Genomic DNA, 16,469 nt, shown 5'->3' on the forward strand with positions numbered 1-16,469 from the left:
AGAGCAATAGGGGTTTCAGAGTCCAGTATATAGGCTTGTTCCATTTGAGGATACCAAGTAAATGTGAGGCAATGTCCCAGGTGCTAACAAACCTGGGCAACTGGTCCTGAGGAATGATGTTTTAGACAGCCAGGGGTGACCAGGTTACAGTAAGCAGGCAGTGGAAATGGACTGGAGATCCAGGTGGCACTTCAACAGCGGGAGCCAAATGATGTTTCCACTGGGCTGAATGGCGGGAAAGAGTGCAAAAGGTGTGTGCGAGCATTGCTCTTCCCAGCAGATGTCAGAGCTCAGTCGTACAGTCTTGACCCCTACTGAGATAAAACAAGCAGTGGTAGGAAGTTTGAAAAGCACTCAGCAGTGCATACAGTGTGGACCTTTAAAAATTTCCAGAGAGGGTCATTCCAGTTGTGCCATGGCTGTGTACTTGAAAAGCACTCCGCTAACACAGTACACTCAAGTCAGGCAAGTGCCACAATGTAGAGAGCAGTGCAAAAGGTCACATTTTCCATGCTAGTCCCACAGGTCTTGGGCCAGGGAAGGGGAGGCGGAATCTGTAGGCAGTAGTATAACCGGACTGTATCTGAATTTCTGTGTCCCTTAATAGAAAACAAAGAAAAATTCTAAATTAAACTTTTCCTAGTAGAGCTGAAGAAAAGAAAATCCTCCTAGGACACTAGCAAAACTGAGGAATGCTGGGTAGAGGAGGGGTTATCCTAGGCTGGCCTACAGGTTTTGTGTTTGCAGGAGTAAGAGTCCAATCCTCGTGTAGGCACCCGTATAACTTGACAGTATATGACCTCTGAACACGAGAAAAGAAGAAATATTTGTCACAGTCTGCAAATGTACAGTGCTAAAACGGATGTCTTTTCAAGCACAGAACATGGTTTTATGCATGAATATATTAACCCCTTGATGCCGACCATACGCAAAATTAGTGGCCTCACAGAACTGGGCTTTTTTCCGTGGTGCCGCTAATTTGCGTACCTGCCTTTCTGCTGGGAGTACGCTGCACGGCACACTCCCAGCACAAAGACTGCGGTGTCACTGAGAGCCCGGGATCCCGTTCTAACGATCGGGACCAGGAACTCCTGATTCTGGGTCACCTGATCGCTGTGATAGCCTCTGATTGGCTATCACAGTGATCAGTCATTGTGAAGCCCACCCCCCTTGTTTTCTCTCATTGAATGGAGGAGAGATACAATGTATCTCTCTCTGTCCTTTCAGAGAGAGGAATAAAAAAAAAAAAAAAAAAAATGTGTGTGAAAAATAAATAAAAATGATAACAAAATAAACAAAAATACCTAGATCAAGGTTTGATCTAGGTCTGTGCCAGAGTTAGTGTTTAGGTCAAAGGTCAAGGTCAGTATCAGTTAGTGGCAGGATAAAAAAAAAAAAATTGCACACTATTGTTTCTGGACTGTACTTCGGGTACAAACAACAACAACATACACACACACGTGGTATCGCTGCGATCATCAGGAGCAGAAGAAATTATTTTGGGTTCTTCTTTGGTGTTAGGTTATGGGGTCATGGTAGTAGCAAGAAATATACAGCTAAATTTAAAAAACAAAACAAAACAAAAAAAAAAACCCTTAGGCACGAAGGGGTTAAAGTCAACACTTGTTTTAATTGTTCATGGAAATTTCCCAACATTTAGGGACTCTGTTAATGTCTTATATCTATTCTGATATGGTGTCTTTGTAACCAACTTGGCTCTTTCAATTTAGCTTACATATATTTCTAAAAGCAGTTAATGTGATATTCCTCCAAACATTCACAAATGGCAAATCATTTGCTTTAATAACCCTATGCACCAGGATGATTCAACCTGCAGTGAATATCTGTTAAATGTCACCTTCACTCCTTTATAGATATGCCTACAATTGTCCCCTTTCTAACACCTCTTATAAGAAAGGCGTTTCGTTATATGAGCTGATGAGATACAGAATAAAGGCTGTGATGTACCTTGAATTCCTATATAAAAACACTCTGGTATTCAGCTTGTGCTCATGTTAGGATTGTATAATAAATGTGCATAGTCTGTGACCACACTCTCAGTTGAAGTCTTGTTTATTCCACTTCATTTACATACAAAAACGTCCATTGTTGAATGCCTGGGTATTATTACTGTACAATGCTTATTTTTTCCAAACCGTTTGATAGAAATAAGAATTGTTAACAAAGCAATAGTTATATATGAATGACTCTCTGAGATGAGAATCTTTACTTTTATTGCAAGAAACTGCACAAAAGAAAAAAAATTATCTTTTAAAAGACTCATAAGCATATTGCAGAATTTTAACCCCTGTTCAGCATTTCCATTTACTGGCCACATGGACCTAAAAGACTGGTACAGATGTGTTTATGCATATGAACATCTTGTCCTCGTCATGCAGCAGAAAGACACGCTTGCCGAATGCTTTGTGCCCACGTGGTCAGCAATGCTGTGAGAGAGTGTTTGTCGGGAAGCTGAAGTAGTTTAGATGTCATGCAGCGGTACACAGATTGTAGGAAAGGATTGGCCTCTGAAAGAGAACATGAAGAAAAGAATGGGTCAGTCCCTGTGATTTATGCACACATTCAAAATAACAAACTCCTAGCCAAAGCTTAACCACTTCTGCTCCCACACTAGTATATGCATTACGTACTAGTGCAATTTAAACTATGGGCTTACTGGTGCAGCAATAACACATTACTTTTCAAGAGAAAACAGGGATCTCTCAGCCAATATTGTTCTGAAAAAAAAATTTATTCTATGCATTCTAAAATGACAAAAAAAAAAAAGAAAATATAGGCTTTGACCTACTTTAACCAGCATTTAATTTCATAACAACTTGTGTTTTGTTACCGTGGATAAAAAGGTGCAAAATGTTATTCTTCCACTTTTACAGTCTACAACAGTGTTACATTTTCAGCACAATGCATGGTAATGTTCTTTACAAAAAAGTGTACCATTTCAATGCAAACCTACAAAATCGAATAAGAAAGGGGAAGGAGGAGTTAAAAAAAAGGGCCAGTTAGGGATAACCAAGGTGTTACTAAGTCGTTAATAAACCAAAAACTTTATATAATTATACATTGCAGCTTATCAATTAAACACAGTGAATATAATAAGTCTACACACCCCTGTTAAAATGTCAGGTTTCTGTGATGTAAAAAAAGGAGACAAAGATAAATCATTTCAGAACTTTAACCCCCAAATAAAGTTCAGCTGTTCTAGTAAGTCTTTCCTGACATTTTCTTAGTCCCATCCTATAGCAAAAGCCATGGTCCGTAGACAGCTTCCAAAGCATCAGAGGGATCTCATTGTTAAAAGGTATCAGTCAGGAGAAGGGTAAAAAAGAATTTCCAAGGCATTAGAAATACCATGGAACACAGTGAAGACAGTCATTATCAATTGGAGAAAATATGGCATTACCAAGAACTGGATATCCCTCCAAAATTGATGAAAAGTGGCCTACAGCAACATTAAAGGAGCTGCAGGAATATCTGGCAAGTACTGGCTGTGTGGTACATGTAACAACAATCTCCCGTATTCTTCATATGTCTGAGTTATGGGGTAGAGTGGCAAGATGAAAGCCTTTTCTTACGAAGCAAAACATCCAAGCCCAGCTAAATTTTGCAAAAACACATCTGAAGTCTCCCAAAAGCATGTGGGAAAATGTGTTCTGGTCTGATGAAACCAAGGTTGAAATTTTTGGCCATGATTCCAAAAGATGTTTGGTGCAAAAACAACACTGCACATCACCAAAAGAACACCATACCCACAGTGAAGCATGGTGGTGGCAGCATCATGCTTTGGGGCTGTTTTTCTTCAGCTGGAACTGGGGCCTTAGTTAAGGTAGAGGGAATTATGAACAGTTCCAAATACCAGTCAATATTGACACAAAACCTTCAGGCTTCTGCTAGAAAGCTGAACATGAAGAGGAACTTCATCTATCAGCATGACAACGACCCAAGCATACATCCAAATCAACAAAGGAATGGCTTCACCAGAAGAAGATTAAAGTTTTGGAATGGCCCAGCCAGAGCCCAGACTTGAATCCGATCGAAAATCTGTGGGGTGATCTGAAGAGGGCTGTGCACAGGAGATGACCTCGCAATCTGACAGATTTGGAGTATTTTTGCAAGGAAGAGTGGGCAAATATTGCCAAGTCAAGATGTGCCATGCTGATAGACTCATACCCAAAAAGACTGAATGCTGTAATAAAATCAAAAGGTGCTCCAATAAAGTATTAGTCTAAGGGTGTGCACACTTATGCAACTATATTATTTTAGTTCTTTTATTTTTACTTCCCCCCCCCCCCCCTAAAAGATTTCAGTTTGTTGTTCAACTGAGTTGTACAGTTTATAGGTTACATTAAAGGTGGAAAAAGTTCTGAAATTATTTATCTTTGTCTCACTTTTTTACATCTCAAAAACCTGACATTTTAACAGGGGTGTGTAGACTTTTTATATCCACTGTAAATTGAATGAGAAGTGGTTAAAATCCAAAAGAGGTTGTAACCTTTCCCCAACACTAACTTTAAAGTGAACGTTTCCCTAAAATTGATATTTTTTCGAAATGTGTGTTTACATGTGTGTTTTTTACAAATTATAGTCGCCATCATGTTCATGTACTTCTTTCATCTTAAGTACCTGGCTGATCCTGCCAATCACCTTTCATGCTTATTATAAATTGACCAAGCAAAGCACAGAAGCTGATCTGTGCTTGCTCTGTCAGTTTTCATCCTTTGGTTGGCCATTCAGAGGTACAGGACAATGTGTACACACTCAGCATGCCTGTATTGGGTAGTTTGTTCTGCCACCAAACCCCCTGACCAAGCAAAGCCTGCGTCTTGACCACATCAAGAAATACAGACATAGTGGGCTTGATTTACTAAAACTGGAGAGTGCAAGCTCTACACAGAAACCAATCAGCTTCCAGATTTTTTTTGTCAAAGTTTACCGTATGTTTCGCTCCATAAGACACACTTTTTTCCCCCCCAAAAAATGGGGGAAAATGTCTGGGCGTCTTATGGCGTGAATATGGAGCGGCCGGCCCAGTATTATGCAGAAAAACCCGCTCCTCCATCCTACCTGTTCCTCGGTCCAGCGCTGTCCTGCTTCCATCGGCCGTCTTCTCTCCCTGACGCCAGCATCTTCAGTGTGGACACCTGGCTGTGACAGCTTGCGGCTTCACAGCCGGGTTCCCACTGCGCATGCGCAAGATGTGCTGCGCTTTGTGAATGGTCCCGTAGTCTTGTGGGACTGGTCACGTTTCCCACAAGACTAGGGGGAGGGAGGGGGTACCTGTCAAACTCAGGTACCTGTCCCCCCTCTCCCCAAAGGTCTGCAGTCTCTGGTCATCTCCTGTAAAACGTCCGCAGTCTCTGGTCATCTCCTGTACTACGTCCGCAGTCTCTGGTCATCTCCTGTACTACGTCCGCAGTCTCTGGTCTTCTCCTGTACTACGTCCGCAGTCTCTGGTCTTCTCCTGTACTACGTCTGCAGTCTCTGGTCTTCTCCTGTACTACGTCCGTAGTCTCTGGTCTTCTCCTGTACTACGTCCGTAGTCTCTGGTTTTCTCCTATACTACGTCCGCAGTCTCTGGTCATTATTATTATTATTACTACGAGTTTATATAGCGCCAAAGGGTTTGCTCAGCGCTGTACAATAGAGGGGGGGACAATACATGGCACAGTACAACAACAACAAACAACGTACGAGGGGTAAGAGGGCCCTACTCTTTCGAGCCTACAATCTAGGTGGGAGGGGGTAAAGGTACAGTAGGAAGTGGCTGAGGGGAATGAGGGGTGGGAGGAAAGAGGGAGAATGGCCGTTAAGTGAGGGTGGGGTAGGCTTCCCTGAAGAGATGGGTTTTGAGGGAGCGCCTGAATGTGAAGAGGGAAGGCGACAGTCTGATGGATTGGGGCAGTGAGTTCCAGAGGATGGGGGAGGACCTGGAGAAGTCCTGCAGTCGTGCATGGGAGGAGGAGACTAGGGAGCAGGATAGAAGGAGGTCCTGTGAGGAGCGAAGGGTACGGGTAGGGCGGTACTTGGGGATCAGGTTGGTGAGGTAGTCAGGGGCAGTGTTGTGAACGGCTTTGTAGGTCAGGGTTAGGAGTTTAAATTTGATGCGTTGGGCAATCGGGAGCCAGTGGAGGGAGAGGCAGAGGGGGGTGGCAGAGGTGGAGGGAGAGGCAGAGGGGGGTGGCAGAGGTGGAGCGGGTGGTGAGGTGGATGAGTCTAGCCGCTGAGTTCAGGATGGTCTGGAGCGGGGAGAGCCTGCACTTGGGTAGGCCGGTGAGAAGAGAATTACAGTAGTCAAGGCGTGAGATGATGAGGGAGTGTACTAGAAGTTTGGTGGTGTCAAGGGTGAGGAAGGTACGTATCTTGGCAATGTTGCGAAGATGGAGCCTGCATGTGTTTGTGAGTGATTTGACATGCGGTTGGAAGGAGAGGTTCGAGTCAAGAATGTCGCCAAGGACTTTGGCTTGCGGGGCGGGAGTGATAGTGGAGTTGTTGGTGATGATGGATAGGATGGGGGGGGGGGGGGTGTTGGCAGGGGGAAAGACGAGGAGCTCGGTTTTGGAGAGGTTGAGCTTGAGGAAATGTAGCGACATCCAGTCTGAGATGTCATTTAGGAGGTGAGTGATGCGGGCGGAGATAGTGGGGGTGAGGAGAGGGGTGGAGAGGTAGATTTGGGTGTCATCAGCGTAGAGGTGATAGTTGAAGCCGTGAGAGTGTATGAGTTTGCCCAGGGAGGAGGTGTAGATGGAGAAGAGAAGGGGTCCAAGGACAGAGCCTTGGGGGACCCCAACAGAGAGGGGGAGGGAGGGGGAGGTGGCACCATTGTAGGTGACACTGAAGGAGCGTCGGGATAGGTAGGATGAGAACCAAGAGAGAGCAGTATCTCTGATGCCAAGGGAGAGTAGTTTATGAAGGAGGAGGGGGTGGTCAACTGTGTCGAAGGCCGCAGAGAGGTCCAGGAGAAGGAGGACAGAGTAGTCGCCCTTGGCTTTGGCGTTTAGTAGGTCGTTAGTGATTTTGAGGAGGGCAGTTTCAGTGGAGTGTAGGGGACGGAAGCCGGACTGTAGTGGGTCAAGGAGGTTATTGTCTGTAAGGTGGGAGCTTAGGCGATCATAGACTATGCGTTCAAGGAGCTTGGAGGTGAGTGGCAGCAGGGAGATGGGTCTGAGGTTGTTGGGGTCCGCGGGATCCAGGGAGGGCTTTTTGAGGATGGGGGTGATATGCGCGTGCTTTAGGGGGGAGGGGAATACGCCAGTAGAGAGGGAGAGATTGAAGATGTGGGTGAGGGAGCGGATGAGGGAGGCGGGGGGTGACTGGAGGAGTTGAGAGGGGATAGGGTCCAGGGGGCAGGTAGTGAGGCGGGCTTCTGAGAGGACTTTGGCGACTTCCTCAGTAGTGACAGGGCTGAGGGAGTGCAGTGCGGGGGGGGGGGGGGGGTAATGGTGGGCAGGGCATTGGGAGAGGTGGGGGGCAGTGTGGTTGTGAGGGCAGAGGAGGAGGGAGATGAGGGGGTGAGGAGGCTAGGTGGGGAGGTAGATTGCAATTTGACGATGTCCTTACGGATAGCGTCAATCTTGTTGTGGAAATGGGTGGCAATCTCGTGGGCGGTGAGAGAGGTACTGAGTGGAGGAGGGGGGGGAGAGAGCAGGGAGTTGAAGGTGGAGAAGAGTCGGCGGGGGCAGGAGGAGAGGGTGTTGATTAGGTTAACAAAGTAGGCCTGCTTGGCAGCGTGGAGGGAGGAGGTGTAGATAAGAAATGCAGATTTGTAGAGGGAGAAAGTATGAGGGGACCTGGTTTTGCGCCACAGTCTCTCCAGTGCGCGACTGCGACGTTTGAGGCGTTTAGTGCTGTCGGTCTGCCAGGGTTGAAGCAGTCTGGGTTTGATGATGCGTGTGGTTAGGGGTGCCAGAGAGTCTAGGGCAGCTGACAGTGAGTCATTGTACAAGGTGGTGGCTATGTCAGGACATGACAGTGAGAGGATGCTGTCGTGTAGGCAGTCGGTGGCAGAGTGGAGAGGGGCTGGGTTCAGGTTGCGGAGGTTGCGGCTGGTGATGGTTTGGCGTTTTTGAGGGGGGGAGTTGGGGGAAGGGGAGATGGAGAAGGTGATGAGGTGGTGGTCGGAGAGAGGGAAGGGGGTGTTAGAGAACTGGTTGAGGGTACAGAGGTGGGAGAAGACAAGGTCCAGGGTGTTCCCTCCGAAGTGGGTGGAGGATTGAGTGTGCTGTGTGAGCGCGAAGGAGGAGGTTAGGTGGAGGAATTGGGAAGTAGTCGGGTTGTTGTCGTTGATGGGGATGTTAAAGTCCCCGAGGATGATGGTCGGTAGCTCAGAGGAGAGGAAGAAGGGGAGCCAGGCGGCGAAGTTGTCCAGGAAGCGGGGTATGGATCCGGGAGGCCTGTAGATCACTGCGATCCTAAGGGGGGTGGGTGAGAAGAGTCGGATGCAGTGCGCCTCAATGGAGGGGAAGGAAAGAGAGGGTGGGTTAGGGAGGACCTGGAAGGTGCTAAGCGGTGATGGGAGCAAGCCGACACCACCACCTCTGCGATCGCTCCTGTACTACATCATCTGGTCATCTCCTGTACTACGTCCGCAGTCTCTGGTCATCTCCTGTACTACGTCTGCAGTCTCTGGTCATCTCCTGTAGCATGCCCGCAGTCTCTGGTCATCTCCTGTAGCATGCCCGCAGTCTCTGGTCATCTCCTGTAGCATGCCCGCAGTCTCTGGTCATCCCCTGTACTGTGTCTGCAGTCTCTGGTCATCTCCTGTACTGTGTCCGCAGTCTCTGGTCATCTCCTGTACTGTGTCCGCAGTCTCTGGTCATCTCCTGTACTGTGTCCGCAGTCTCTGGTCATCTCCTGTACTGTGTCCGCAGTCTCTGGTCATCTCCTGTACTGTGTCCGCAGTCCATTGGTTCAGAATTTTTTTTCTCGTTTGTTTTCCTCCTCAAAATCTAGGTGTGTCTTATGGAGCAAAAAATACGGTAATTGAACAAGCTGAAGTTAGAAGATGATTGGCTACCAAGCATATCTGCAGCAGGTTTTGCACTCACCAGTTTTAGTAAATCAACCCCATTGTGTCTGCATAATGTCCTGTAACACCAGTCCCACTATAAGAAATATAATAGCATGACAGAACCTTTTAACCTTGTAAAAAGAGGTTAGAATGATAATTTTTTAATTAAATGAAAGCAGTTCTGATGCCTGCATAGTTACAGTATAACTATTACGAAAGTGCTTATAACACCATATGTTCACAACTACTTTAATCTCAACTCTTTTTAGTATTCTTCTACTATTTTACCTTTCCTATATTTTATGTAAAATATTCAGGATACCAGTTACTATGAAAAGAGGCAGCATTTCAAGCTTTTGTTAAAATCAGATAAAATTAACCCTTTAGTAAAACAGGACTTGTCCTAACCTTAAAATCCTTTTCTTTTCCATTAAATGGACACAGGAAGTCTTAAACTTCCAGGTTATAATGCTGCCAACAGGAAGACTGGAAAAACATTCTTTTGGCCAGCCCATAAAAATTCTTCCTGCCACCTTCATGCTTCAGTTTTGTAGCAAACCAGTACGGAGATCATGATTATTTACATAGAGGGGCAGGGCCTGTATTCTTCAATGTATTCCAAGAAAAAGATTTTTGGCAAGTACAAAATTCCTATTTTATTACTTGTCCATTGAGGGATGCAGGAAGTCTTTAAACCTCGGAAAGTCCAAAACTAATTCAACTGAGGGGTGATTTCTGCAGAGCCATTCATTGGGAAAAAGAGTTTGCTGCTATTCCTCTACCCCCTGAGAACAAACTTCTAAAAAAAATAAAAAAAATAATAAATACCTTTTTTTTATTTTTATATGTATACAAAAATGTTTTGCTTTTCATTTTTATTTTAAAAGAATGGGTTGTTTTACAAGTTGATGGTTTACATATAGTTTAACATACCATATTGTCGGGGGTTGTTCATCCATAGAGGACTCTGTTCAGGGTAATCAGCTGGGACACTTAGTTGTAGAGGAGGAACACTTGGGAGGTTCTTATCATCTAGATGCAAAAAAGAATACTAGTTACTACAAATAAAAAAAAAATAGTGAATAAAACACCACTGCAGCATATAAAGAAGCTCAAATGTTCCCATAAAACTCTCTTGCTACTTCTAGAAATCCTAGAGTTCCTATCTTTGCTAACATCATATCCAATTTCCTATCATTTTAAACAGAGGAAAAAAAACTTAAAAATCAAAAAGGCCCGGTAAAACAGGATTTGTGACTTACTGTAAAATCATTATCTTAGGAGTTCTTTCAGAGACACAGGTGGAACATTAAGTGACTTAGGCAGGCCATAGAATATATAATTTTCTCTCCTTCTACTACGAGTGGAAGGAAAGAAAATTGCTTGATTCTCCCATCACAGTTAGTGCTGATGGGGGAATATCTTCCACAGTGCTGTTTTCTGCCAGCGGGGAGCCTAGCATGGGAGAGAGAAGGGGCAATATCAAGTGTAGCCTGCAATTGTGAGTAGACCCCAGGTGAGCTTCCCTTTGGGGGAAGGGAGCCATTGCCCTGCTGTATACCTTCAGTGGGCATGCTGAGGACTTTTAGTGGATGGAGCTATGGTTGAGATTACCCAACAGCTCAAAGTGCATGGAGTGAGAAGCCTCCTGAAGGTTGGCCGCAGACTTGTACAGCAAGGGAAAGCTGGTGTAGCACGGTTTACTCCATATTTGAGCCCTGCAACACGCTCTCATTTAATTTGGGAAGTAGGCTGTAGCAGCCTGGGGGTAAACTATGTTCAATTGTTCTGTTCTATTGAACCGTTATAATTCCCACATTTTGTAACTGCTTGTAATGTAATTTGGAAGTCAAGTAAAGACACCTCCTACATTACACTGCCTTGTTTCTGTATCGCACAGGAGTGGCCTTCATTAGGCAGGAGAACAGTATATAGTACTAAAAGTTATAGCGAGCAGCCAACTCAAGAAAGGAGCACTCGAGGGATGAAGGGCTCTGAGTGAGAGATGGCCTATAGGGTTGAGACACATCTCTCTGGGCAGCTGGGCTACTATAACCAGTCCTCGGCAGCATGGCAGATTCTGGCCTAGCAGCCTACCTGGAACTGGGATATAGTGAGGCCTCAGAAGAGTCTTTGGCGATATGTGTGCACCTGCATTGCCTTACAGTCTAAAGCTGTCGTGGGTATGTGAAGAGAGCTGGTGAAATTATTGGGCTATGTCGCCATGTACAGCCCCTACACAAGTCTTGGCCATGACTACCTCCAATGCTAGGGGGCACTAAAAACCCTATGCATCTGAATATTCTACCAGAGCTTATAAAGCTGAGCTTAACTACATTGGAATATACTCCCTCTTCCGCAATGCCATTTTTAAAAAAAAAAAAAACTGCACATGCGCAGATGCACCACCAGACTCTTCCAGGCATTTGGAAAAATGTAAAATTGGCAGCAGATTTCCACACATGCTCACAAATGCCACCAGCTTCTGGCGGATGGACAATATAGTGCCCATTGGCACTTGTGTGCTAATGCGGAAATCTCCCAAACGTGTACACATACACTGCAAAGTTGCAGGTTAGTATTATACTGCATCCAGGGACAGCTGTAATGTAGCAATTCCAAAAGAAATCAGGTTTTGGCCTGGACACCAGCAAGTGCTGCCTTGGAGCACAAAAAGCAACAAAATGATAAAATCTGAATACATTTTGTTAGGATCTGTGTAACTGTTGTTTAAATGAGTTTAGTTCTGCTTTAAAGATGCAATTGCTGAAAGGTTGCTGTTAGAAAAATTGACATGGCTTAAATAAACATTTCTCCAGGTTGTAAAAGCCTATCTATATAAAACTGAAGATATTTTCTTCTACAAATATAAACTTCAATAGGGAAGAAAAAAAAAAAAAAAGTTCTGGCCCACCACTCCCTTGCATTACTACTGGCATATTGTGGGATTGTGTAGCCTGCCTGGCCAATAAAGATGTGGGCTTGAGCCCAAATTAACTACCTGGAAATTGACTGGAGTAATGGCACTACAAGAACAGTTAAAGGGCAAACATTTTTAAATCTATTAAAATTTTATGGTACAGTTCACAGAGGCTATAAGTAGGAATGATGCTATGCTGGACCTAGTAGTCTCAAACAATGCAGAGCTTATTACTACTGTCCATATAAAAACATCTGGGTAGCAGTGACCATAACATGATTTCATTTATTGTTAGCTGTAAACAACAAGCACATACAGGAAAAATAAAACCGCTCAACTTTAAGAGAGCTAATTTTCCAAGGCTGAGAGCTGCTCTCCAAGACCTGGCATAGATTAACACAACACAGAAATGGGAGTTCTTCATAAAGACTGTATGTGAACACACTGCAAAATATATTCCCATGGGCAACAAGTTTAAATGGCTAAAAATCAAACCTATGTGGCTTATGGCCAAAGTTAAAAAAAAGCTATAAATAAGAAAAGAGCTTTTATTAAATATAAAAATGAAGGAACGCTATCATTGTTTAAACATTACAAAGAATATCACAGAATATACAAAAAGGAAATAAAGGTCGCAAAAATTGAAAACGAACAACAGATTGCAAAAGATAGCAGGACAAACCCCCAAAAATTCTTCAAATATATTAATAGTAAAAAGGTCCAGTCTGTAGGCCCTTTACAAAATAATCTAAACTGGGTGACTGGGGACAAAAAGAAGGCAAATTTATTAAATACCTTCTTCAGCTCTGTTTATACAAAGAAGCAATGGGGGAGCTCTTGTCCATAATGGATATGGTATTGACACAGGTCCTTAAAAGAATTGAGCTCTGTCATTTCAAAGCCATTGTTTCTAATTTTTAGGGACTCTTTAATGACTGGCATAGTACCACTGGATTGGCGTAAGGCCAATGCAGTGCCTATATTTAAAAAGGGGTCAAAATCTTTACCAAGTAATTATATACCTGTTACTTTAACTTCTATAGTTGGGAAGATATTGGAGAGTTTAATAAAAGACCACATAGATGAGTTCTTGCTGGAAAAAAATATTTTAAGCAACAGACAGCATGGATTCATTAAAGACAGAAGTTGTCGAATAAATCTGATTTGTTTTTATGAGGAGGTGAGCAAAACCTTGGACAGAAGGGTGGCGGTGGACGTGGTATACTTGGATACTTTTGATAAAACGTTTGACAAAGTTCCCCACACATAGCTAATGTGTAAGGTAAAGTCTACAGGCTTGGAAAAATCTGTATGTAAATAGATCGAAAACTGGCTAAAATATTGTATTCGGAGAGTAGTGATTAATGATTCATACTCTCAATGGTCTAGGGTTGTCAGTGGTGTACCTCAAGGTTCAGTGTTGGGACCCTTACTTTTTAATACATTTATAAACGATATAAGGTCAAGGATTAAAAATCCCATTTCAGTCTTTGCAGATGACACCAAGCTGTACAGTGGAATAACGTCCTTACAGGATGTCTCCAACTTAAAAGCCAACCTCAATGCACTGTTTAATTGGGCAACTATGTGGCAAATGAGGTTTAATGTTGATAAATGTAAAGTAATGCACTTGGGGGCTAAGAATATGCATGCGTCATACATACTAGGGGGGGGTACAACTGGGGGAATCAATGGTGGAGAAGGATCTGGGGGTTCTGGTAGATCACAAGCTTAATAATGGCATGCAATGCCAAGCTGCGGCTTCTAAAGCGAGCAAAATCCTCTCTTGTATTAAAAGAGGTATAGACTCCAGAGAGAGAGATATCATTTTACCCCTGTACAAATCATTAGTAACACCTGATCTAGAATATGCAGTTCAGTTTTGGGCACCAGTTCACAAAAAGAACACTGGGGAACTGGAGAAAGTACAGAGAAGGGAAACCAAACTGATAAAGAGGCATGGAGGAGCTCAGCTAAGAGGAAAGATTAGAGGAACTGAATTTATTGCCTATTGAGAAGAGGAGATTAAGGGGGGATATGATCAACACGTATAAATACATCAGCGGTTCATATAGTGAACCCGGTGTAGAGCTATTTACCCTGAGGTCATCACAGAGGACAAAGGGGCACTCTTTACGTCTGGAGGAAAATAAATTTAAATCTCCAAACATGGAAAGGTTTCTTCACAGTAAGAGCTGTGAAAATGTGGAATAGACTCCCTCATGAGTTGGTTCTGGCCAGCTCAGTGGATTGCTTTAAAAAAAGACATGGAATGTTTCTTGGATACACAGAATATAACTGGTTACTAACATTTATAGGTAAAGTTGATCCAGAGAATATCCGATTGCCTCTTGGGAGATAAGGAAGGAATTTTTTCTCCTGCACAAGCAAACTGGATCATGGTTTACTGGGTTTTTAGCCTTCCTCTGGATCAACTGTGGGTATAGGATTATAACTTTTTTTTCATGGCTGAACTGGATGGACTTTTGTCTTTTTTTCAGCCAGACTAATGTAACTGTGTTAACATTCGAAGGACAGAGGTCCCTGGGTTTAGAAGCTCCTTTGGCAATCTTAAGATGTACAGACATCAATAGCCCACTGCAATTGTTTTTGGTTTCAGCTTAGTTTTGATTTAAGATACCCATACACGGCCAAATACCTACCACATTAGCTATGTTTAGACCTAATTTGGAAATAATCATTGTGTGTATGATGCACAACTCCTTCATACTTTAACCACTTGCCGACCGCGCATAGCCGAAAGACGGCTTCACCGCGGCCGGCCAGTTCTGAGTGGACGTCATATGACGTCCTCCCAGAACGCGCTCTCCTGCACGCCCCAGGGGGCGCGCACCCGGCGATCTCCGTGATCACTGTGTCCTACGGACACAGCTGATCATGTGATGTGGTGAAAGGCCGATCCCACCGGCCTTTTACCACGTGATCAGCGGTGTCCAATGACACGCTGATCACAGGAAAATGCAAGTGCCGGTTCTCGGCTGCACTTTCCTCACGCTGTCAGATCGTGAGGAAAGTACTGCCGAGAACCGGCAGTTGTCAGAGCGGGGATCGGCACCGATCATCAGGGCACTGATGATCAGTGCCCTGATGATCGGCGCCCAGCAGTGACCCCCGCAAGTTCCGATCAGCAGTGCGCCCACTAGCTCCGCCCACCCATTCCCAGCAGTGCCCCCACCTGTGCCCAGCAGTGCCCCCACCTGTGCCCAGCAGTGCACCCACCTGTGCCACTCTGCAGTGCCACCTACCTGTGCCCAGAAGTGCCACCTACATGTGCCCAGCAGTGCCACCCACCTGTGCCCAACCACCTGTGCCGACCAGTGCCAACCACCTGTGCCCACCAGTGCCAACCACCTGTGCCCACCCACCAGTGCTGTCCACCAGTGCCACCCACCAGTGCAGCCCAGCAGTGCTGCCAGTCAGTGCCACCAGTCAGTGCCCAGGGGTTGTGCCAGTCAGTGCCCAGAAGTGATGCCAGTCAGTGCCGTCTATCAGTACCCATCATCAGTGTCATCTATCAGTGCCGCCTATCAGTGCTGCATATCAGTGCCGCCTATCCGTGACCCCTAATTAGTGCTGTCTATCAGTGCCGCCTATCCGTGCCACCTCATTAGTACTGCCTATCAGTGCCCTTTAGTGCTGCCTATCAGTGCCCATCAGTGCCGCCTATCAGTGCCCATCAGTGCCGCCTCATCAACGCAAATCAGTGAAGGAGAAAAAATACCTGTTTGAAAAATTTTATAAAAGAAACAAATAAACTTTTTTTTTTTTTCAAATTTTTTGCACTTTTTTTAATTTATAGCGCAAAAAGTAAAGCGCCCAGTGGCGATTAAATACCACCAAAAGAAAGCTCTATTTGTGAGAAAAAAATGATCAAAATTTCATATGAGTACAATGTTGCATGACCGCGCAATTGTCAATCAAAGTGCGGCAGCGCTGAAAGCTGAAAATTGGCCTGGTAAGGAAGGGGGTATAAGTGCCCGGTAGGCAAGTGGTTAATATGTATACATATTTACCAGGAAGGATTGCAAATTCAGCCACATGAAGACAACATTTGCACATTTCCTATAATCTCTGTAGGATCACAATACTACAGGGCAGACAAATCCTAACCAGACTACATGGATAAGTCAGGCCACTTGATGCATGAAAAACCTCAGTTTAAGCTTACAATCAAGTAGAGAGAAGTAAAGCATCTTGTAAAGCACACAGGCAAGGTTGCATTTGGGCACAGTAGCTTTTAGGGGAAAGTACTGCAGCAGAAACTCAAATTCTTAGTTTACCTGGACTGAGTTGTAAGGAGACACTAATATAAAATCTACTAAATATCATTAATGAAAAGGAAAAACACTGGCCTTGTTTACATAATAAAATATGTTTGGACTCTCCTCGAGCACCATTAGCTAAACAGATAACATTTAGGATATCAAAAAACATGCATGATCTAATATACTTGGACTCATGTAAACATCTTGGTTTTTGGATTATTTTATGCTCTAGCCTTGG

General features: G+C 44.3%; 1 protein-coding gene across 3 annotated transcripts in view; it reads right to left on the minus strand.

Annotated features, from left to right (window-relative positions):
- Window positions 1-2,057: 2,057 nt before the first annotated feature.
- Window positions 2,058-16,469, minus strand: part of MED15 (mediator complex subunit 15) — a 101,096-nt gene continuing 86,684 nt past the window's right edge. For all 3 annotated transcript variants that reach the window (XM_089653214.1, XM_089653215.1, XM_089653213.1), the window contains 2 exons: window positions 9,959-10,057; window positions 2,058-2,528 (listed from right to left, as the gene is read on the minus strand). In XM_089653214.1, coding sequence (XP_089509340.1) covers window positions 2,392-2,528; window positions 9,959-10,057 — 236 coding nt within the window. In that variant the 3' untranslated portion in view covers window positions 2,058-2,391. The remainder of the gene's footprint in view (window positions 2,529-9,958; window positions 10,058-16,469) is intronic.

This window comes from Staurois parvus, unplaced genomic scaffold, assembly GCF_062004578.1.
Source record: "Staurois parvus isolate SC_StPar_1 unplaced genomic scaffold, SC_StPar_1.0 ptg000704l, whole genome shotgun sequence".
Lineage (NCBI taxonomy): Eukaryota > Metazoa > Chordata > Amphibia > Anura > Ranidae > Staurois > Staurois parvus.